Source organism: Anomaloglossus baeobatrachus, chromosome 4, assembly GCF_048569485.1.
Source record: "Anomaloglossus baeobatrachus isolate aAnoBae1 chromosome 4, aAnoBae1.hap1, whole genome shotgun sequence".
Classification (NCBI taxonomy): domain Eukaryota; kingdom Metazoa; phylum Chordata; class Amphibia; order Anura; family Aromobatidae; genus Anomaloglossus; species Anomaloglossus baeobatrachus.
The window spans coordinates 585,156,451-585,180,139 of record NC_134356.1 but is presented as its reverse complement, the minus strand read 5'-3'; the positions used below and the strand labels follow the sequence as shown (position 1 = coordinate 585,180,139).

General features: G+C 45.4%; 1 protein-coding gene across 3 annotated transcripts in view; it reads left to right on the top strand.

The window, feature by feature from the left end:
• UNC5D (unc-5 netrin receptor D) overlaps window positions 1–23,689 on the top strand; it is a 952,147-nt gene that overhangs the window by 787,873 nt on the left and 140,585 nt on the right. For all 3 annotated transcript variants that reach the window (XM_075346117.1, XM_075346118.1, XM_075346116.1), the window contains one exon: window positions 15,103–15,271. In XM_075346117.1, coding sequence (XP_075202232.1) covers window positions 15,103–15,271 — 169 coding nt within the window. The remainder of the gene's footprint in view (window positions 1–15,102; window positions 15,272–23,689) is intronic.

Below are 23,689 nucleotides of genomic sequence, written 5' to 3'. Positions count from 1 at the left end.
AACCTCAAAGCCTTATGCAACTACGTATACTATGGTCTAGATTCTTTAAAGGGAATCTGTCATCAGGATTTAACCCAGAAAATATTTACATACTGCATACTTCTACCTTTATCAAGTCCAGAAATACCTTTACATGGCCATTACATGCCTCTATTAGTGAAAAATCAGCATTTGAATGGATGTGAAAAAGAGGATGCAGATCTGAATTCTGTCTCACATCAGCTCTACTCCTTACTCCGAGCTGCCTCCTCTTCGTTGATGCCTGAAGTCAAACAACATAGAGGCTGTCAGTCAAAAAGAAGAAGGTGGCACATCTGCCATCTCCTATCTCAGTAATGGGAAAGTCTTCACTGTATACAGACTTTACCTTATAATTGAGAATTTTGATAATAACTGATCAATTCTGACAGAGAAAGAAGCAAATTTGTCTGATAAGATATATTACAAAGTTTCTTATATTCATGTGTACAATTGATTTATGAAATAAAAATTAAAATCACGGTTACTCGCTCATCACAAGAAAAATTACTCCAGTTAATAACACCACGTTTGGTAATGAATTAGACAGGCGGACATTATCACACCTCTGTTCTGCCAATTTTGGCAGATCTGTGAAGGACTGTTGTGAAAATGGCAAAAGTTACAAAAATTTGGGTAAACATTTGCTACTTTTCAAAGTAGTTTTAGATTAGACTTAAACAAGTAGATTTATTGTCTCATATTTATAAAACATCTTTAATTTATACAGTTAAAACCGGATGTTTACATACACTATCTAAAAAGACACATCTGCATGTTTTTCTCACTATCTGACATTAAATCAGAATAAACCTTTCCCGTTTTAGGTCAATTAGGAACTAAAATTACTTATATTTCCCAAATGCCAGAATAATGAGAGAGAAATAATGTTTTAAGAATTTTTTATTACTTTCTGCACAATCAAATGTTTACATACACTAAGAATACTGTGCCTTTAAATAATATGGGACAGCCATATGATGATGTCATGTCTTTGGAAGCTTCTGATAGGTTTATTGGCAACATCTGAGTTAATTAGAGACACACCTGTAGATATATTTTAATGCACACCCGAAACACACTGCTTCTTTGTGTTGCATGATGGGAAAGTTAAAACAAATCAGCCAAGCTCTCAAAAGAGAATTGTGGACTTGCACAAGCTTGGTTCATAGTTGGGTGCAATTTCCAGATACCTGAAGATGCCTTGTTCATTGATACAAAGAAGTATACACAAGTACAAATAAGATGGGAATGTCCAACCATCATACCACTCAGTAAGGAGACGGGTTCTGTGTGCCAGAAATGAACGTGCTTTGGTCTGACCCAAGAACAAAAGCAAAAGACCAGGTGAAGATGCTGGAGCAAGCTGGTAAGATTTTGTCATTATCCACAGTTAAACAAGTACTGTATCAATATGGGCTGAGAGACCACTTTACTCCAAAAGAAATGTAAAAAATCCAGATTAATATTTGCAAATGTACACAAGAACAAAGACCTTAATTTTTGGAGACATATCCTGTGGTCTGACAAAACTAAAATTGAACTGTTTGGCCATAAAGACTATTGTTTGGTTTAGAAGAAAAAGGGAGAAGCTTTGAAGCCTAAGAACTAGAGTTGAGCGCGGTTCGTGGTTCGTGGTTCTCCAGTTCGCGGCTCGAGTGATTTTGGGCCCTGTTCTAGATCGAACTAGAACTCGAGCTTTTTTGCAAAAGCTCGATAGTTCTAGATACGTTCGAGAACGGTTCTAGCAGCAAAAACACCAGCTAATTCCTAGCTGGCTTTCCGCTGTAATAGTGTAAGTCACTCTGTGACTCACACTATTATGACATTTCAGTGTATAGTGTGCGGGAACAGCGCCTTCAGATCACTGCTGTATGTATAATGGCGATCGCCTTTTTTTTTAATTTCCTTGTCTTCCTTCCCTAAGCGCGCGCGTGTAGTGGGGCGGGCCAGCATGTCAGCCAATCCCAGACACACACACAGCTAAGTGGACTTTTAGCCAGAGAAGCAACGGCATGTGTGATAGGATGTCCATGTCACATGTCCCTGCATTATAAAAACGAGTATCTGCCCATCCGGACGCCATTATCTCTTCTGCGTCCTTGGTGTCAGACATCACTGGCGCAGCTCCTATCGCCGATACAGCTGTATACGCTCCATACACAGCGCTGGACAGCATAGGGATAGCACTATCCATCAGTCCTTTTAAGGGCTTATACCGGCAGGGTCAGAGCCATAGGTGACAGGTCCTGAAAACAGAGTTTAACAGCTACACAAGATGACAGCGTCTGTGTAGCTAAGGTCAGGGATTTCCTCGCTGCATTTCCCCATTAGGAGGGATAGAAAGGCAGGCTTCCTTTCCTCTACCCAGACCCACAAACCTGCCACTGTACCCTCCTGCCCTTTGCACACGCAAACTCATTGTTACTAAGCCATTATACTAGCAAACACTGAGTGAACTTAGTGGCATCCTAAACGTGGCTATTGGACTTCTGTATAGTCCCACTAGTGCAAAGATATTTGCAGCACGTCAGCCTGCATTGCACACTCAAACTCATTATAACTAAGCCATTATACTAGCAAACACTGAGTGAACTTAGTGGCATCCTAAACGTGGCTATTGGACTTCTGTATTGTCCCACTAGTGCAAAGATATTTGCAGCACCTCTGCCTGCATTGCACACTCAAACTCATTGTTACTTACTAAGACATTATAATACCAAAAATTGAGTAAACTTAGTGGCATACAAGAAGTGGCTGTTGTACTCCATTAGTGCCCCACTGGTGCAAATCTATGTGCAGCACCTGTGCATAACACCCACCTGCTCTGTTTTTAATAAGCTATAATGATAGCAAAAAAATACTGCCATTTAGTGGCATCATAGAACTGGATGTTGTATTCCATTAGTGCCCCACTGGTGCCAAGCTATTTCTAGCACCTCTACATGACACCCTCATGCACATTTTGCTACGCTAATGTTATAGCAAACTCAGGGAATTCATTGCTGCATTTGATAATTCGGAGGGATAGAAAGTGAGGCTTCCTTTAGCTTTTCCTTCTGTTCATAGACAGCATCTCCAAGGCCACACCCGAAGAGCAATTTCTCCTCCACGTGTAAGTGTGGAGAGGCAGCTAGTGCGCATGCGTGTGCCGATTTACCCCAGCTGCAGCCTAACTACAGTGTTTCGCCTCGTGAGTATGCTCAGCCTGACTGTGCCATTCCTGAGGCTAAGTCTTCATTTCGGGCTACAGCGCATGCTCCCACACTTAGTGCGAAAAGCCTCTTTGCACAGGTACTTGCACTCCGTGCCGGGTCTAAGTCCTGTGTTGTGCCTAGACACTATGCTAAAGCTGATAGTCTTTTTTCAGAGACTGTATTTCATGCTACTGAGCATGCTCAGGCACTTACTGCATCAGAAACTAGGTCCGGTAATGAACTCTTTGGCCCTGCCCCTGATGTGGGGGGGCCCATATAGACCACAGGGCATCAGGTGTCCTGACGATGTGGCCAGGCCACTCCCAAATGGCTTGCAGAGACCCACCCCTATGACTTGTCACCTCATTATTGATGGTCAGACGATGACTGGTGAGGTGTTTGTGTCGTGGCAGCCATGAGGTCATTATTGAAGTTGCGGTTACAAATAGGACGCTAGTTATGCCACTCATGACGTGTCACTCTGCTTTTGTCTCCAGGAGGTGCATTGTGGTCCACCCTGGTTTGGGGCGGACCCAGGTTATAAAAGGGGCTGGAGCCAACAAGGAGGTGCGCAGTCTTCTATTATGCTCCGAAAGAGCACACCTTCATGTGTTGAACCCATTGCGGCTTTAGGCCAGAGGTAGGCAGGGATAGGGCGTCGATGCAGGCCGCCACCACAGTTGGTAACGCAGAACGGTTAAGACCAGCTCCTGTCCTACAAGTCCTGCTTGTGCAGCCCAGTGGCATTAACAGGCCTGCTGCTGCTGATGCGCCTGCTGTCCACAGGTGTGGCCCCAATGCACACGGTCAGCGTACTCAATGACCCCTGTGATGTTAACAGGGAGTTCCTGAGCTGGGTGGGCGTGTGGACCCTGTGACGCTAACAGGGCTCCCAGTCTCAAGATCCGAGTGGCGTCTAACTCTGTTCAGGCAACTATTAGTTTCATAGCCACACAGCTCTGTATCCTCCACCAAACCTTCCAGTTGCCAACCTCTCCTTTTCCATCTGGGAGCACGGTGGACATTGACTGCTGATGGGGATATATACCTTTCTCTTTCTTTTCTTATTAATTTTCGTTATATAGCGGTAACATAGTATATACCACCTTATCCAAATCTGCCAGTCCCACCGTAACAGATGGTGTTTCTTCATCAAATGTTACTTTTGCTTAACCACCAAACCCACGGACAAAAACTTTTTTCCACTTTCCAACACACCTGTTCCCCTTTTCACCAGCATTTGTCCTTTTTGAACTCATTTGGTATATGACCAAAAGTGCAACTCTGCAGGGACACCGTACTCAATGCCATCTCAGCCCAGCAGCCAGCCCTCGGTCCGTCAGATGTGGACAAATAAAAGCCCATATCCTCCTATCCATGACAAAGCGTTGAGATTCACTCTGTGCAGCACTGGTGTTTACTGGAAAAGCAGATCTAAGAATCCGTACCACCTTCTGCAGATACTCCTGTATATGTGCGTCCCTTTCTATGGCTGGAATTATTTCGCCAAATTTTGTCTTGTACCGGGGATCTAACAGTGTGGCAACCCAGTAGTTAGCATTACTTCGAATTCGTACAATCCGAGGGTCATGTTGTAGGTAGTGCAGCAAGAAGGCGCTCATGTGTCTTGTGCATCCAGGAAGACCAAGTCCTTGATTTGTTGGTGGCAGAGAGGTGAGAATCGTGCCTCCTTCCTCTGCCCCCTCCCCCCAACCTCGCACAACCGAAATGTGAGCAAGCTCTCACTCATCTGCTGAGTCTTCCATGCCCATCGCAAGTTTGTCCTCCATTTCTTCATGGGCTCCTGCACCTTCCTCAACAATTTTTGCTGATACTATCTGCCCTTGTTAATCCCTATCCCCCACCATGACTGCCGCCTAGGTGCCGCTCAACGTATGGACCTTGTATATCTTATTATCCCTTCTGCATATGACTCCTCCTGTACTTCCTCCCCTTCCTCTTGGACCAACACCTGACTCCGAATAATGCTTACAGTGTGCTCCATCTTGTAGATGACCAGAATTGTCACGCTGAGAATGGCATCGCTAGTGCTAAACATCTTCGTCGACATTTGTAAACTGTGTAGAAGGGTGCATAGGTCCTTGATCTGACACCACTCCAGCAGCGTGATCTGCACCACCTCTGGATCAAGTTAGCCCAGGGTATACATCATACCATATTTCAGCAGGGCTCTGCGCTGCTGCCACAGACGCTGCAACATGTGCAGATTCCAATTCCTGCGTGTCGGAACATCGCATTTCCGGCGTTTAACCGCCAGACCCTAAGACTTCAGGAGCGATGAAAGTTGTTTAGCTGCTGGGTGCGAAGGATGAAAGTGAGCACATAGCAGCGTGCCCGCTGCACAAGACCATGTAGGCCGGGATGGTATTTTAAATATTGCTGGAGAATCAGATTCAACACGTGAGCCATACAAGGCACGTGTGTCACATTGCCCTGACGAAGGGCCGCAGACAGGTTTGCATCATTGCCGCACACGGCTGTTAAGTCACCAACGTAGTCCACTCAATCAATTTGTACTCCGGTCGCCAGGTGACAACGTGTTCCTTTCGTGCATAGTGCTGATGATGGGAAAAGAGTCGATGCCTGCGGCGCAGGTGGACGCAGGTTATGGTCACCCACTGGGTTGCGTTACCTTGACAGATACAGAACCACAGGCTGAATGTAGGTGGTGGGTATCTCACAGATGAAGTACCATCATTCAGCTACAACCAATGGGAAGACACCACACCCTTTTTTAGGCCCCTCCTGTCTGCAGACCACTGCCAGACAAAGCTATGAACCTCTTGTTACTGTCACCCCCAGTTCAGTTTTATGAGTTTGTGTGCTTGTTACCTGACTACTTTTCCTGCTTGCTGTTTATGTACCTCGTTGGCCAATCCGCATTTCACCTCTGCTTGTTTTCTGATTAAGTCCTGGCCATCCCATTCTGTTCCTCTTCCTCAATTAATGTTTTTGACCCTGCATTAATACTATTCTCTGGAACTGAAGCCTTCCACAGGTATTGATCAACTTGGGCCCTGTGTAATTCCAAATCACTGTATAGGGGTTAAAGGGTTTCAGGGTTCTGGGTGTCCAGCTTGGTGAGTGGCTTGCCTCTAGCCTATCCTTTACAGCCCATCTGAGTGTGTCGATCCAGGCAGGCGTTACACCGTGCCCTCTGCAGAAGGCCATGTAGGCCGGGATAGTGTTTTAAAAATTGATGGACAACCAGGTTCAACACGTGAGCCATACAAGGCACGTGTGCCACATTGCCCTGAAGAAGGGTCGCAGACTGGTTTACATCATTGTCGCACCCGACCTTCCCTGGCTGCTGGTTGAGTGGAGACAACCATTGATGAAACTCGGTCTCACTCTCCAGAGCTAACCGTCCACAATTCCTCAGCGGTGTCTCACATTTCCCCTACATTTCAAAGTAAACATTTGACCGCCTGATGGCCTTGAGCTCTGCTGCCAGCATAGTAAGGAGGTGTGTGGGATTCCATGGGCGCAGTTACAAGGAAGGGTGGCCTGACCACAAAGGGTTTGGGCCGACGTGGAGGACCCACACGAGGTTAAGGAGGCAGAAGCAGTGGAGGAACTTGTACATACAGAGGAAGGATTGACACACAAGTCGTGGGGACGGCAAGACTTGTACAGCAAACTCTTCTCCATCTCTCACCATAGTTACCCAGTGCCCAGTCAGCAACATGTAACTCCCCTGTCCATGCTTACGGGTCCAAGTATCTGTGGTGAAATGCACCCTGTCACACACAGAGTTTCTCAAGGAATCGGTGATGTTGTGTGCGACCTACTGTGGTAGCGCGGGCACGCCTTTCTTGGAGAAGGAGTGACGACTGGCCATTGGCTCTTGGGGCACTGCAATGGGTATAAGGTCTCGAAAATCCTCGGTCTCAAAAGGGTGTAAAGGCAGCCTTTCTGTTGCCAACAAGTTGCAGATGATGAAACTTAACCTCTTAGGCATGTCATGCCCTTCGAAAATCATGTAAAACACAGCGAGGTGACTCCAACCACAGTCTCCCTCGTTGCCACTAATTGGGCCACACACACCCCACTTGACTGGCATCAGTTGACCCCCCTTTTGAAAAAGAAAAAGATGCTTTGCATGAAGCACTCTCAAAAATACTCGTGCCTTTCCCGTCCCCTGGATGACCCAGGGGAAGAAAAGTCCTCTGAGAGCCATGACTTGTTCATCTTGGTTCTTTTAGAAACACAGCGAGGGGACTCCAACCACAGTCTCCCTCGTTGCCACTAATTTGGCCACACACACCCCACTTGACTGGCATCAGTTGACCCCCCTTTTGAAAAAGAAAAAGATGCTTTGCATGAAGCACTCTCAAAAATACGCGTGCCTTTCCCGTCCCCTGGATGACCCAGGGGAAGAAAAGTCCTCTGAGAGCCATGACTTGTTCATCTTGGTTCTTTTAGAAACACAGCGAGGGGACTCCAACCACAGTCTCCCTCGTTGCCACTAATTGGGCCACACACACCCCACTTGACTGGCATCAGTTTACCCCCCTTTTGAAAAAGAAAAAGATGCTTTGCATGAAGCACTCTCAAAAATACGCGTGCCTTTCCCGTCCCCTGGCTGACCCAGGGGAAGAAAAGTCCTCTGAGAGCCATGACTTGTTCATCTTGGTTCTTTTAGAAACACAGCGAGGGGACTCCAACCACAGTCTCCCTCGTTGCCACTAATTGGGCCACACACACCCCACTTGACTGGCATCAGTTGACCCCCCTTTTGAAAAAGAAAAAGATGCTTTGCATGAAGCACTCTCAAAAATACGCGTGCCTTTCCCGTCCCCTGGATGACCCAGGGGAAGAAAAGTCCTCTGAGAGTCATGTCCACATTGTCAGTGGACAGACGCGTGTACTTATCTGCCAGCAGACCCCCAGCAGCACTGAAGACAGGTTCTGAGAGAATGCTGGCTGCAGGACACGACAAGATCCCCAAGGCGTATGTTACGGTTGCTGCGAGCACTGGAGACTATGTCCAGATTTCTTGCTACTGCACATGTGCGAGCGCTGGAGACTAAGTGCAGATTTCTTGCTACTGCACATGTGCGAGCGCTGGAGACTAAGTCCAGATTTCTTGCTACTGCACATGTGCGAGCGCCGGAGACTAAGTCCAATCTTGGAGCCATTGCACATGTGCGGGTGACATCATCGCTGACACGAGGTCACATGTCTCTGACACCTTCTATGCCGATTGGTCGTTGGTCATGTGCTTGTGACGTCTTGCTCGGTGATAGGCCAGCATGACGTCACTCCTGTCGTTCTGGCAGCGGATTGGCTCTGGTGTCCTCCATCTTGGATGAGGCACAGAGTCTATATAAGACCCTGACACACGCCGCATGGTGCTCAGTCCTCTTGGTTCATGCATATGAGTAGACGCTCTGTGCGCGTTCCTCTAGGCATTCCTCTGTCTATGCTAGGTGAGCGCTACCGGCAGGGTAGCGTTCTTATACCTTACAGCTTCGGCTGCTGTCCGTATCCTTACCTCTTAGGGGAGCGGACATAGGCAGGTGCCTGAGGCACATGGTCTGGCTGGGCCTTGTGATTCTACTCGTAGGTGGACGTTGCCGCTAGGGTAACGTTCCTTATACTGCGTCTGGCAGTTGTTCGTATCCTCGCACACTAGGGGAGCGAACAGAGGTAGGAGCTTTGTGCGGCTTACGCTGCTGTTCGTCTCTTTTGCACCACTAGAAGAGCGGACCTAGGCAGGTGCCATATCTAGTGGTTCGTGTCCTCGCACACTAGTGGAGCGAACGCAGGTAGGAGCTTTGTGCGGCTTACGCTGCTGTTCGTCTCTTTTGCACCACTAGAAGAACGGACCTAGGTAGGTGCCATTTCGCACACATTGCCTTTGTCTCTGTGATTATTAACAGAGATCATTCCACACACCCTCCAAGTAAGGGAGGAATTGCTTTACTTACTTATTATATCCTTCTGTGAGTTAACAGAGGTATTGCACTCTGCCATAGTCTGCAGCAAAGTCTTTGCACGGTGGACCCTGACTGTCTGATACTCCTTTCGGTTATTATCAGACAGCCCCCCGTAACATTAGGACTGAGCCAAGGGTCTGGCAGTTATGGCAGAATATCAGCAGTTACACCGTTACATACAAGTACTTGAGTCACGGCTCAAGAGTATAGAGGATAAACCTCAGACCATGGTGACATCTGCACATGATCCTCGACTTGCTCTGCCAAACAGATATTCTGGCGATGCCAGATCATGTCGTGGTTTCATTAGTCAGTGTCAGATACACCTAGAGGTCAACTCTTCTCGCTTCTCTACGGAGAGGTCCAGAGTAGGCTTTATCATCTCCTTACTTCAGGACAAAGCCTTAGAATGGGCGACTCCCCTATGGGAGCGCTCTGATGTGGTTACTCTGAGACATCAAGACTTTCTTGATGCTCTTAAGGCGGTATTCATGGGTCCGCAGGTTACCCATGATGCGGCTCTGAGACTGTTAGATCTATCTCAGGGTTTGTTATCCACTAGTTCTTATGCCATTGCTTTTAGAACTCTGGTGGCAGAACTAGATTGGCCAGAGAAGGTGTTGATTCCTATCTTCTGGAGAGGGTTGGCAGGCTATGTCAAGGATGCCCTTGCTACTCGTGAGGTCCCTGCTTCTCTGGAGGACTTGATCACAGTAGCAACGAGGATCGATGTACGCCATAAGGAACGTAGACTCGAGGTCTCTTCCTCACGCCCTAAGCATCGGGCTATTCCAGTAGTTGAGGGTCCACTACCATCTTCCTCAGCATCTGAAACATCTCCCATTCCTATGGAGTTAGGTCATACGTTCTCCAGACTACGCAAGTCTGGTCCTCCTATATGTTACGTATGTCGTCAGGCTGGGCACTATGCCAACAAGTGTCCTAGTCGTCAGGGAAACTCCCTGGCCTAGTAACCATTAGAGGGGGGTTACTAGAGACGTCTTCTGCACCCTCTAAGTATTGTATCCCAGGTCAGCTCTCGTTATCTGAGAATACATGGCTGTTACGGTTGCTGCGAGCACTGGAGACTATGTCCAGATTTCTTGCTACTGCACATGTGCGAGCGCTGGAGACTAAGTGCAGATTTCTTGCTACTGCACATGTGCGAGCGCTGGAGACTAAGTCCAGATTTCTTGCTACTGCACATGTGCGAGCGCCGGAGACTAAGTCCAATCTTGGAGCCATTGCACATGTGCGGGTGACATCATCGCTGACACGAGGTCACATGTCTCTGACACCTTCTATGCCGATTGGTCGTTGGTCATGTGCTTGTGACGTCTTGCTCGGTGATAGGCCAACATGACGTCACTCCTGTCGTTCTGGCAGCGGATTGGCTCTGGTGTCCTCCATCTTGGATGAGGCACAGAGTCTATATAAGACCCTGACACACGCCGCATGGTGCTCAGTCCTCTTGGTTCATGCATATGAGTAGACGCTCTGTGCGCGTTCCTCTAGGCATTCCTCTGTCTATGCTAGGTGAGCGCTACCGGCAGGGTAGCGTTCTTATACCTTACAGCTTCGGCTGCTGTCCGTATCCTTACCTCTTAGGGGAGCGGACATAGGCAGGTGCCTGAGGCACATGGTCTGGCTGGGCCTTGTGATTCTACTCGTAGGTGGACGTTGCCGCTAGGGTAACGTTCCTTATACTGCGTCTGGCAGTTGTTCGTATCCTCGCACACTAGGGGAGCGAACAGAGGTAGGAGCTTTGTGCGGCTTACGCTGCTGTTCGTCTCTTTTGCACCACTAGAAGAGCGGACCTAGGCAGGTGCCATATCTAGTGGTTCGTGTCCTCGCACACTAGTGGAGCGAACGCAGGTAGGAGCTTTGTGCGGCTTACGCTGCTGTTCGTCTCTTTTGCACCACTAGAAGAACGGACCTAGGTAGGTGCCATTTCGCACACATTGCCTTTGTCTCTGTGATTATTAACAGAGATCATTCCACACACCCTCCAAGTAAGGGAGGAATTGCTTTACTTACTTATTATATCCTTCTGTGAGTTAACAGAGGTATTGCACTCTGCCATAGTCTGCAGCAAAGTCTTTGCACGGTGGACCCTGACTGTCTGATACTCCTTTTCGGTTATTATCAGACAGCCCCCCGTAACAGCGTACGTGGCAATCTCAGGCAATTTATCCAGATTGGAAGCCTAAAATGAGCAGGGCTCAAGTTGCACAGTAATGGCATCGATGTTTCCTTGCATATACTCATATATCTGTGTGTCCTCCTCTTTTTCCTTGTCCAGCTCTTTTGTTTTCGCATTAGTATATGTCCTTGTCACTTTCCCATGTGTTTGTGTTGTGTTGTGAGTTGTTTGTCACCTTTTGGACACGTTTGAGGGTGTTTTCTAGGTGTTTTTATATGTTTGTGAATGCCTGCCATTGTTTCCTATGCAGTTCGAGTTCGGTTCGTCGAACGTTCGACGAACCGAACTCGAACGGGAGCTCCGTTCGGCGAACCGACCTCGAGCCAAACCGCGACCGGTTCGCTCATCTCTACTAAGAACACCATCCCTACTATGACACACAGGGGTGCAGCATCATGTTGTAGGGTTGTTTTGCTACAGGAGGGACTGGTGCATGTCACAAAATAGATGGCATCATTAGGAAATAAGATTATGTGGTAATACTGGAGCAACATCTCAAGACATCTGCCAGGAACTTAAACCTTGGGCGGAAATGGGTCTTCCAAATGAACAATGACCCAAAGCATACTGCCAAACTGGTTACAAAGTGGCTTAAGGATAACAAAGTCAATGTTTTGTAGTGGCCATCACAAAACCCTGATCTCAATCCTACTGAAACTTTATGGGCAAAGCTCAAAAGTCCGGTGCGAGACAAGGCGACCTACAAACATGGCTCAGTTACACCAGTTCTGTCAGGAGAAATGGGGCCAAATTTCAACCATTGTGAGAAGCTTGTGGAAGGGTATCCAAAAAGTTTCACCCAAGTCATATAGTTTAAGGGCAATAGTGCCAAATACTAATTTAATGTCAGGTAGTGAGAAAAACATGCATATGTGTCTATTTAGATCGTGTATGTAAACGTCTGGTTTCAACTGTAAATATTTTGGTTGAAACTTGAAAACAAAACCTTTTGGATTTCCAAATTAAACCTGTCTTAATAACCGGCCACCAAGGAATATCAGACCCACTGAATAAATAAGGTTTGTGCAGTATAGGAAAGATCAGGGCATGCAGTTAATCCAGTACTGTCTGTAATCAATATGAGCCTATGGCCTTCCTCTGCTTTTATCTGCTCACCTATCTTTTCCCATTCATCAGTCTTCCTATCTGTTACACTCTCGATTTTCTAATCTCTCTGCTACTTTCTTCCAGCTGGGAATCATAGATCCTGTCTTGTGTTCTCCTTCCCTTTCTCTCTCCTCTATATTTCTGCTGACCTTCTTTCTCTTCTTGTTGGCTCCATTAATGGTCTCCTGGGACTCTCTTCATACTTTCATGTATCTTGAATGGGACCTAATGGGTTTTTAGCACCTGTCTCTGAATTAAAAGCTTTTACCAGCTGGAAAGGTGAAGAAGAAAACCACTATTAAATGGGAACATACACAAGGGACTAAACAATCCCCAAACACCACTTTTGTGTTTTCACATTTATTCGTTCAACACTTTTAAGACGGTATACCCTAGAGCAATGCCCTCCGCATCAGCCTAAAAGCATGTACAGTACGTTACACAATCCGACTCCACGTCCTTGCACAGCTATGATATACATATTATCTACAGGAATGAACTATGGACTGGATTTGAATTCTAAGGTTAAGAAAATAAAACAAATATATATAATCTGGATAAGGCTTTATTCCACAAGATGAGAAATACTTTTTGGTCAAGGAATCTTCTTTGGTCTCAGAGGAAGCATTTTTCTCTCTGCATTACAGTACTCTATAATAACCACATATTAGAATATAGCAAAATCCTACAGTCTGGTCTTCACAGGTGACCATGTGTAATTAATGCAGATTCATTGTTTATCGTATTCTCAAGGTTGTTAATTGCTCATAGTTATAATGTGAAGTTTTGTTTAAAAGGAACCTCTTATATTGAAAATGGTCCCGGTCTGCAGGTAGGAAGTTATAGAGGAGGAGGAGACTGATCAGACTGATAGCCATTTTTTGGGAAAAAATTGTGTAAAACTTGTATTTTATTCATTACAATACTTGGCGTCCAGTAGGCGGCTCTACTTAGTGATTGACAGTCTTTCCTGTGTGCCTCTGCGGTCAGAGCAGGACCGTCCACTGGACTCAAGAATATAAACACAAGGGATTTCAATGATTAATATGCAAGTTTTACTGACTATTTTCAAACAAACCTATATATCATTCTGCTCAGCGTCTCCTCCACCCTACCAAGCTGTCCACAGAGTAGACTGCATGGGCAACGTGACGGGTTCCCTTTAAGTTGACTTTGAGTACATAGATAGTGCCTCAACATTGTAAAGAATGCAAGAGTTAATAAGTCTAAAACACAGCTTTCAGAATGGCATGGCTACTGACTGCATGGTATATGATAAACCTGCCAGATTTACTGGCTGCCACAAGCAAAAGCCCAGTTATCCAGCTGTCAGAGGCTCTAATCCTGTGATTACATTGTCCAGCCAATACTACTGTATAAAAGCAATCAGGCGTGGACACTAGAAAACCCAGTGTTTAGTCATCAGAGCTTTAACTTGACTGCAAAGAACAAACAGTATAAATGGGAAATAGCTGTAGCTTAAAAATAGTAGAACAAAACTCTGTTAGGACAAAAGAACAAACTTCTCTGGGTGAATACTTGAATATCGAGTAATATTTCACCATGTGCTTAAAGGGAACCTGTCAGGTGCAATATGCACCCAGAACCAAGAGCAGTTCTGGGTGCATATTTGTAATCCCTGCCTAACTGTCTCTGTAAATAGTAGCATAGATAAAGAGATCTTTAGAAAAAGTATTTCTAAAGATCCTTTATAATATACTAATGAGCACAGGAACTAGTCCCCTGGGCATTAGTTCCCCCGACTAGCCGCCCTCTCAGCATGTTAGCATGCCCATATTCAATGCCCAATGCCAAGCATTATTAGCGGTGACACATGAACCTGAGTCTATTGTCACCACTTCAGGCGCTGGGTTTGGGTCAGTGTGCATGATCAGATGTCACCGCACGTCCGGTCATGCACACTAGACCTCTCTGAAGCTGGGACGCGTACACCCGGCTTCATAATGCACATGACTGGAAGTGCTGGGACTTCTGATCATGTGCACTGACCCTAAACCCGGCGTCTGAGGCTGTGACAACAGACACAGGTACACACGTCACTGCTGATGATACTGGGCAATGGGCATTGAATAGCATGTTAGCATGCCTCTGTGGGAGTGCTAACATGCTAAGAGGGCGGACTAGTGGGGGAAAATAAAACCCTTGCAACTAGTCCCTGCGCTCATTAGCATATCATAAAGGATCTTTAGAAGTACTTTTTCTAATGATCTCTTTATCTATGATACTATACCCTGGGACAGTTAGGCAAGGATTAGAAATATTCACCCAGAACTGCTCATGGTTCTGAGCGCATATGGCACCTGACAGGTTCCCTTTAAGACTTGAATTGGACACGTTCTCTAATAGCACAATATAACCCCATTAACACATCAGTGTCTGACTCTTTAGGAACTATTCCTTAGTTAGAAAACCACATTAGATCAGTCGCTTTGTCTCCAGATGCTAACAATGCTCCAATTCAATTCTTCCCATTGATTTTACTATATGCCAAGTCATTCTGAAGGTTTAACCATGTTGGAAAGGATAAGGCAGTTGATGTTGTTGGTTTTGACACCACATCATTTTTTTATGTCTCTCTTTGTTCTGTTAATAGCTTGCAACTGGAAGGTTCAGAGGTTCTTCTGGGACCAGAAGTGACCTGCGGACCTCTTGATATGACCTTTTCTACTCCCGTGGCCTTAACCATCCCTCACTGCGCTGAAGTAAGCTGCGAGCATTGGAATGTCCGGCTCAAAAGAAGATCCCAACAGGGCAAGTGGGAGGCAAGTGATTCTCAACAATCCAATGGGGCAGATTTATCTAAGTTGTCCAAAATAAAAAAATGACTTCATTGCCCAAAGCAACCAATCACATCACAGCTTTAATTAAATCAGCTGTTTAAAAAAATTAAAGCTGAGCTACAATGTTTTCCTATGGCCAACAGAGATTGTTTTGCTCTAGACATGATATTGATAAATGTAATACTAAAACACTTGTGGACTGTGGCTCTAGTCATCAGAGATCATTGTGGCAATGCTAAAATGTATCTGTGTTTATAAATTAATTTACAGCTACAAAGAGACAAAGTTAAGTAGGACCTTCTCCTTTAATGCAAAACCCCTGGCAGAAAATGAGGCTTATGGTACAGAATCCCAGATATGGAAGTTCAGGAGTTTCCTGCAGGCTAATGTAGTCTAGTATAAGTATAGAATAAGGTCTAGTATGGAATATTAGCAAATGGAGAGATGATCTTCTGATTACATATACTACATGGATACTTGTATAATGAAGAACCAAGACATTCTGTGTTATCATTAGATGTGTTTTTCACTACTATGCATTAGTGGCCATATTGATATAAAGTTTCTAAACAAGTCTTCTCTCAAATACCTTGTGTTGTCAATAGTGCCTGTGAGCAGCGCTATTGTTACGGTTGCTGTGGCTCTGGAGACTATGTCCGGACTTCTTGCTAATGCACATGTGCAAGCGCTGGAGACTAAGTCCTATCTTGGAGCCATTGCACATGTGCGGGTGACATCATCGCTGACACGAGGTCACATGTCTCTGACACCTTCTAAGCTGATTGGCCACTGGTCATGTGCTTGTGACACGTGGTCACATGTCTCTGACACCTTTTATGCCGATTGGTCGCTGGTCATGTGCTTGTGACGCTTTGCTCGGTGATAGGCCAGCGTGACGTCATTGCTGTCATTCTGGCAGCGGATTGGCTCTGGTGTCTTCCATCTTGGATGAGGCACAAAGTCTATATAAGACCCTGACGCACGCCGCCCGGTGCTCAGTCCTCTTGGTTCATGCATGAGGGTAGACGCCCTGTGCACGTCCCTCTAGGCATCTTTCTGTCTATGTTAGGTGAGCGCTACCGGCAGGGTAGCGTTCTTATACCTTACAGCTTCGGCTGCAGTCCGTATCCTTACCTCTTAGTGGAGCGGACATAGGCAGGTGCCTGAGGCACATGGTCCGGCTGGGCCTTGTGATTCTACTCGTAGGTGGACGTTGCCGCTAGGGTAACGTTCCTTATACTGCGTCTGGCAGTTGTTCGTATCCTCGCACACTAGGGGAGCGAACAGAGGTAGGAGCTTTGTGCGGCTTATGCTGCTGTCCGTCTCTTTTGCACCACTAGAAGAGCGGACCTAGGCAGGTGCCATATCTAGTGGTTCGTGTCCTCGCACACTAGTGGAGCGAATGCAGGTAGGAGCTTTGTGCGGCTTACGCTGCTGTCCGTCTCTTTTGCACCACTAGAAGAGCGGACCTAGGCAGGGGCCATATCTAGTGGTTCGTGTCCTAGCACACTAGTGGAGCGAACGCAGGTAGGAGCTTTGTGCGGCTTACGCTGCTGTCTGACTCCTGGCACCACTAGAGGAACGGACCTAGGTAGGTGCCATTTCCCACTCACTGCTTTTGTCTCTGTGATCTTTAACAGAGACCATTCCACACACCCTCCAAGTAAGGGAGGAATTGCTTTATTTTCCAATTATATTCCTCTGCGAGTTTAACAGAGGTATTGCACTCTGCACTTGTGCTATTATTTTTTACAGTGGCACACTTATATACCCCTTATCCTCTGCCATAGTCTGCAGCAGAGTCTTTGCACGGTGGACCCTGACCGTCTGACATTCCTTTAGGTTTTATTATCAGACAGCCCCCCGTAACATTAGGACTGAGCCAAGGGTCTGGCAGTTATGGCAGAATATCAGCAGTTACACCGTTACATACAAGTACTTGAGTCGCGGCTCAAGAGTATAGAGGATAAACCTCAGACCATGGTGACATCTGCACATGATCCTCGACTTGCTCTGCCAAACAGATATTCTGGCGATGCCAGATCATGTCGTGGTTTCATTAGTCAGTGTCAGATACACCTAGAGGTCAACTCTTCTCGCTTCTCTACGGAGAGGTCCAGAGTAGGCTTTATCATCTCCTTACTTCAGGACAAAGCCTTAGAATGGGTGACTCCCTTATGGGAGCGCTCTGATGTGGTTACTCTGAGACATCAAGACTTTCTTGATGCTCTTAAAGCGGTATTCATGAGTCCGCAGGTTACCCATGATGCGGCCCTGAGACTCTTAGATCTATCTCAGGGTTCGTTATCCACTAGTTCTTATGCCTTTGCTTTTAGAACTCTGGTGGCAGAACTAGATTGGCCAGAGAAGATGTTGATTCCTATCTTCTGGAGAGGGTTGGCAGGCTATGTCAAGGATGCCCTTGCTACTCGTGAGGTTCCTGCTTCTCTGGAGGACTTGATCACAGTAGCAACGAGGATCGACGTACGCCATATGGAACGTAGACTCGAGGTCTCTTCCTCACGCCCTAAGCATCTGGCTATTCCAGTTGATGAGGGTCCACTACCATCTTCCTCAGCATCTGAAACATCTCCCACTCCTATGGAGTTAGGTCATACGTCCTCTAGACTACGCAAGTCTGGTCCTCCTATATGTTACGTATGTCGTCAGGCTGGGCACTATGCCAACAAGTGTTCTAGTCGTCAGGGAAACTCCCAGGTCTAGTAACCATTGGAGGGGGGTTACTAGAGACGTTTTCTGCACCCTCTAAGTGTAGTATCCCAGGTCAGCTCTCATTCTCTGAGAATACATGGCCTATTATGGCTTTTGTGGATTCCGGAGCTGACGGGACTTTTGTGTCCTCAGGATTTGTAAAAAGACACAATATTCCCTCTATCATATTAGAGGCACCTATTCCTGTCCGTGCTGTTAATGGGACTATGTTGTCTGACTCCATTACATTGAGGACAGTTCCCTTGCGCCTTTCCCTGTCTCAGGGTCACATAGAGGAGATTTCTTTTCTTGTTTTGCCTGAGGGTATAGACGACGTCCTTCTGGGTCTCCCATGGCTTCAGACTCATGCTCCTCACATCGACTGGGAGTCCGACAGCATTATTAGTTGGGGTTCAAAATGTCAGTCCCGATGTCTTCCCTTACCACCTAAGGTCGTTGCGGTTGAATCAACTGATCTCTCTCCCATACCTACACCCTATTTGGATTTCGCTGACGTGTTCTCCAAACAGGGTGCTGAGGTTCTTCCACCCCATAGGCCGTATGACTGTGCCATAGACCTTATCCCAGGTTCGGTTCCACCTAAGGGCAGGGTTTACCCCCTGTCGATACCTGAGTTGGAGGCCATGTCGACCTATATAAGAGAGAGTTTAGAGAAGGGGTTCATTCGTAAGTCTGTCTCTCCCGCGGGAGCTGGGTTTTTCTTTGTTCGGAAGAAAGAGGGTGATTTGCGTCCCTGCATAGATTACAGGGGTCTCAACGCAATCACAATAAAGAACAAATACCCGTTACCTTTAATTTCGGAGCTCTTTGACAGACTGAGGGGAGCTCAGGTTTTTACGAAGTTGGATCTGCGGGGTGCGTATAACTTGGTACGAATTCGAGAGGGTGACGAATGGAAGACCGCTTTTAACACCTGAGACGGTCACTATGAATACCTCGTCATGCCTTTTGGTTTATGTAATGCACCCGCAGTATTTCAGGACTTCGTAAACGATGTGTTCAGGGATTTACTGTTATCCTCCATCGTGGTGTATCTGGACGACATCCTGATTTTTTCTCCTGATCTGGAGACTCATCGTCAGGATGTCGTTCGTGTCCTTTCCCATTTAAGGGAGCACTCATTGTTTGCTAAACTCGAAAAATGTGTATTCGAGCAGTCATCCTTGCCTTTTTTGGGCTACATTATCTCACAAGAGGGACTGTCTATGGATCCTGCGATGCTCTCTGCTGTCCTGGAATGGTCCGAACCTCATTCCTTGAAGGCGGTGCAACGCTTCTTAGGATTCATAAATTATTACAGGCAGTTCATACCACATTTCTCTACTTTGGTGGCCCCTTTGGTGGCCTTGACTAAGAAACATGTGAGATAAAGTCCAGCGCAGGAAAGAAGGCACTCTTCAATATAAATTTCCATATGGTTTATTCCATGTGCACACATATAGAGGTAGGTACAGACAGCCCCTGGGCAGGGGAAGAATGACTAGCGACGCGTTTCGACCGTATTACACGGTCTTAATCATGTAACTGACTAATCTAAGTGCAGAGTTTAAAAAGACATTCATTCACATTATAATGAACACACATGTGGAGTGACCGATGATGCAGCTCCTGTTGTTAACTCTTTCTTGCCTTCATTAAACTTCACAATCTAATTCATTACAGGCTTGAGTTGATAGAGATCTATAAGAGCTAGAAACACTGTGTTAGAAAAGCAATACCTACAAACTGTACTTGTAACAAATACATATGGTTATAAATATATTGCACAGATTTGTATTTTATATGTTGTTTATATATAGAGGAAAAAAAAAAAAAAAAGTTCCACTATCAATGTGTACATTTTTGTGGACACAAAAATGCCTACTTGAATATTTCTTGTATGTCTCATCTCTAATTAAATAGATGCTAGTGAGACTTCATGTTAGCTGTGAGCTTTGGAAAAAAAAACAAAAAAAAACAAAAAAAACCCACTATCGATGTGTACATTTTTGTGGACACCAAAATGCCTACTTGAATATTTCTTGACTGTCACATCTCTAATTAAATAGATGCTAGTGAGACTTCATGTTAGCTGTGAGCTTTAAAAAAAAAAAAAAAAAAGACTATAAAGTCTCCATATATCCAAATATCCATATGACATAAGTTTGAGCCTAATATGATTATATCATGTGCATATTCAAAGAACTATTATTTTATATATAGGAGAACTCCATATATTGTGTTGCCGATTTAAATAATACATGAAAATCACAATGCTTTCATATGCATATAAAAAAAAAAAAAAAAAAAGGAATTCTCTAATTTTAGATATAAATCCAAGAGGAACTAATGTAAATGATTTGGGAGGAATTAATTTTGTAACAAATTTTAGCCAAGACTATTATGAAGTTGTTGCCGTGATCAAAAGATTTTTGCCAATGTTATATACGGACATAGTGGTCAAAACTGTTTTGGAAAGTAATAAAATTAATTTTATCCCCAAAAAAGCTCCAACAATAAGCAGTATGGTTTCCCCTAGTCTATTTCAAATTTCAGCACACATGCCATCAGAGACCTGGCTCAGCATTAATGGATTCTACAAATGTGGACATAACATATGCTTGTGCTGTGCATTTGTGAATAAATGCAGGAATTTTGTTTCTACAGTAGATGGCAAAACATATCGAATCAAGCAGTTCCTTAATTGTAACTCCTCTGGTGTGGTCTACCTAATCACTTGCACGGATTGCTCTAAACAGTATGTGGGTTGCACTGTAGGTGCATTAAAAAAAAGGATTAGAAGGCACCTCTCAGATGCCACAGGTTCACCCAAGGTGGGCATTTCTGCAGCTTCGCGTCACTTTATGGAGGTACACGGGGGTGATAATAAATCCTTTAAGTTCAATGCCATTGAGAAAGTCAGAAGACCCACCAGAGGGGGAGACTACAGAAGTTTGCTTTTGGGAAGAGAGTCTTATTGGATGTTTATACTAGGCTCCAGACAGCCTGGAGGTTTAAATATCCGCAGGGATTTAATTTTGCAGTATAGGTGATTTTAGATATGTTCTCTTCTACACCTTTCCAGAGATATCGTTTACAATTCAAAATGATAATCACGCCAAAAATTCTATCAAAATTCACTTAATGGGACAGTTTGTGTATGTATATAGGAAATTCCATATGAAAGCATTGTGATTTTCATGTATTATTTAAATCGGCAACACAATAAATGGAGTTCTCCTATATATAAAATAATAGTTCTTTGAATATACACATGATATAATCATATTAGGCTCAAACGTATGTCATATGGATATTTGAATATATGGAGACTTTATAGTCTTTTTTTTTTTTTTTTTTTTTCAAAAGCTCACAGCTAACATGAAGTCTCACTAGCATCTATTTAATTAGAGATGAGACATACAAGAAATATTCAAGTAGGCATTTTGGTGTCCACAAAAATGTACACATTGATAGTGGAAATTTTTTTTTTCCCTCTATATATAAACAACATATAAAATACAAATCTGTGCAATATATTTATAACCATATGTATTTGTTACAAGTACAGTTTGTAGGTATTGCTTTTCTAACACAGTGTTTCTAGCTCTTATAGATCTCTATCAACTCAAGCCTGTAATGAATTAGATTGTGAAGTTTAATGAAGGCAAGAAAGAGTTAACAACAGGAGCAGCAGCATCGGTCACTCCACATGTGTGTTCATTATAATGTGAATGCATGTCTTTTTAAACTCTGCACTTAGATTAGTCAGTTACATGACTAAGACCGTGTAATACGGTCGAAACGCGTCGCTAGTCATTCTTGCCCTGCCCAGGGGCTGTCTGTACCTACCTCTATATGTGTGCACATGGAATAAACCATATGGAAATTTATATTGAAGAGTGCCTTCTTTCCTGCGCTGGACTTTATCTCACATGCTTGCAGCTGCCCGGCCGATTGTCCGTGCTGCAGAGAGAGGGCCTGGAGACTTGGAGTGGGTGAGCTGAATTCCTTTGTCATTCTTGACTAAGAAAGGTGCTAATCCAAAAGTCTGGTCTACTGAGACATCCCAGGCTTTTGAGGCAGTAAAAAGACACTTTTCAGCTGCTCCCGTTCTTCGAAGACCCGATGAGAATAAGCCCTTCCTCTTGGAGGTTGATCCCTCTTCAGTGGGTGCTGGTGCGATCTTGTATCAAAAGAACGGTGCAGGTAGAAAAAGGCCGTGTTTCTTCTTTGCTAAAACCTTTTCACCGGCAGAGAGAAACTATACCATTGGGGATAGGGAACTGCTCGCCCTGAGATTAGCCTTGGAGGAGTGGCGTCACTTGCTGGAAGGAGCGAAACATCCTTTCCAGGTCTATACAGACTATAAGAATCTGACGTACCTACAAACCGCTCAGCGTCTGAATCCTCGCCAAGCCCGTTGGTCCTTGTTTTTCTCCCGCTTTCACTTCTCCACCAACTATCTGTCTGGGAGTAAGAATAACAAGGCAGACGCTCTGTCTCGCTCTATGGCTTCTACCCAGGAAGAGATTGACGAACCTCATCTTATCCTTCACTCCAGGGTTTTTCATACGCTCTCTCCTGTGACGTTAGACCAAATCCCACCGGGCAAGACCTTTGTGCCGCCTGATCGACAGAATGATATACTGTCGTGGGCCCACACCTCAAAGGTGGGTGGGCATTTTGGTATTAGGCGGACACGAGAGTTACTGGAGAGGTGGTATTGGTGGCCACACTTAGCCAGCCACGTCAAGAGATATGTCGGTTCCTGCTACTCGTGTGCTCGCAACCGTCCATTACGGCAGAGACCGGCTGGGCTCTTGCATCCTTTACCAGTGTCAGATAGACCATGGGAGGTGGTAGGCATGGACTTTGTGGGTGATCTTCCGTGTTCACAGGGACATAGATTTGTGTGGGTCATTACGGACCATTTCTCCCGGATGGTTCATCTCATACCGTTATCGAGAATCCCGTCTTCCAGGGTACTAGCCAAACTATTCCTCAAACATGTCTTTAGGCTTCACGGGATGCCAGATCGTATCATTTGTGATAGAGGCCCGCAATTTGCTTCCCGTTTCTGGCGAGATTTTTGTAGCCTTCTGCAAATTGAGTTGAATCTCTCTTCGGCATACCATCCGGAGACCAATGGTTTGGTTGAGCGTACCAATCAATCCATGATTATATACCTTCGACACTTTGTTGCTGAGAACCACGATACCATTTCAGGCTGCTGCACCTTCTCCTCTTGTGGCCGACTGGGCAACTAATGCCAGAGAGGTTTGGGATCGGACTCAAGAGTCGATCCAAGCAGCTAAGGACCGTATAAAGACGGTGTCCGATCGGTTTCGTCGCCCGGCTCCTGTCTTTTCTCCAGGGGATTTTGTGTGGCTCTCTGCAAAACACGTGAAATTTAGAGTGAGCTCTGTCAAATTTGCTTCTCGCTTCCTGGGTCCTTATGAGGTCCTTCGACAGGTAAATCCTGTAGTCTACCAATTGAAGTTACCCGTCCATCTTAGGATCCATGACAAATTCCATGTTTCACTGCTAAAGCCGGCTATTTTACCTCACGCTCGTGAAGTGCACTCTCCTGCCTCTGATTCCTCTCGCTCTAGCTATGAGGTACGAGCCATAGTTGGTTCTAAGATGGTTAGAGGGCACAGGTTCTTCTTGATAGATTGGGAGGGC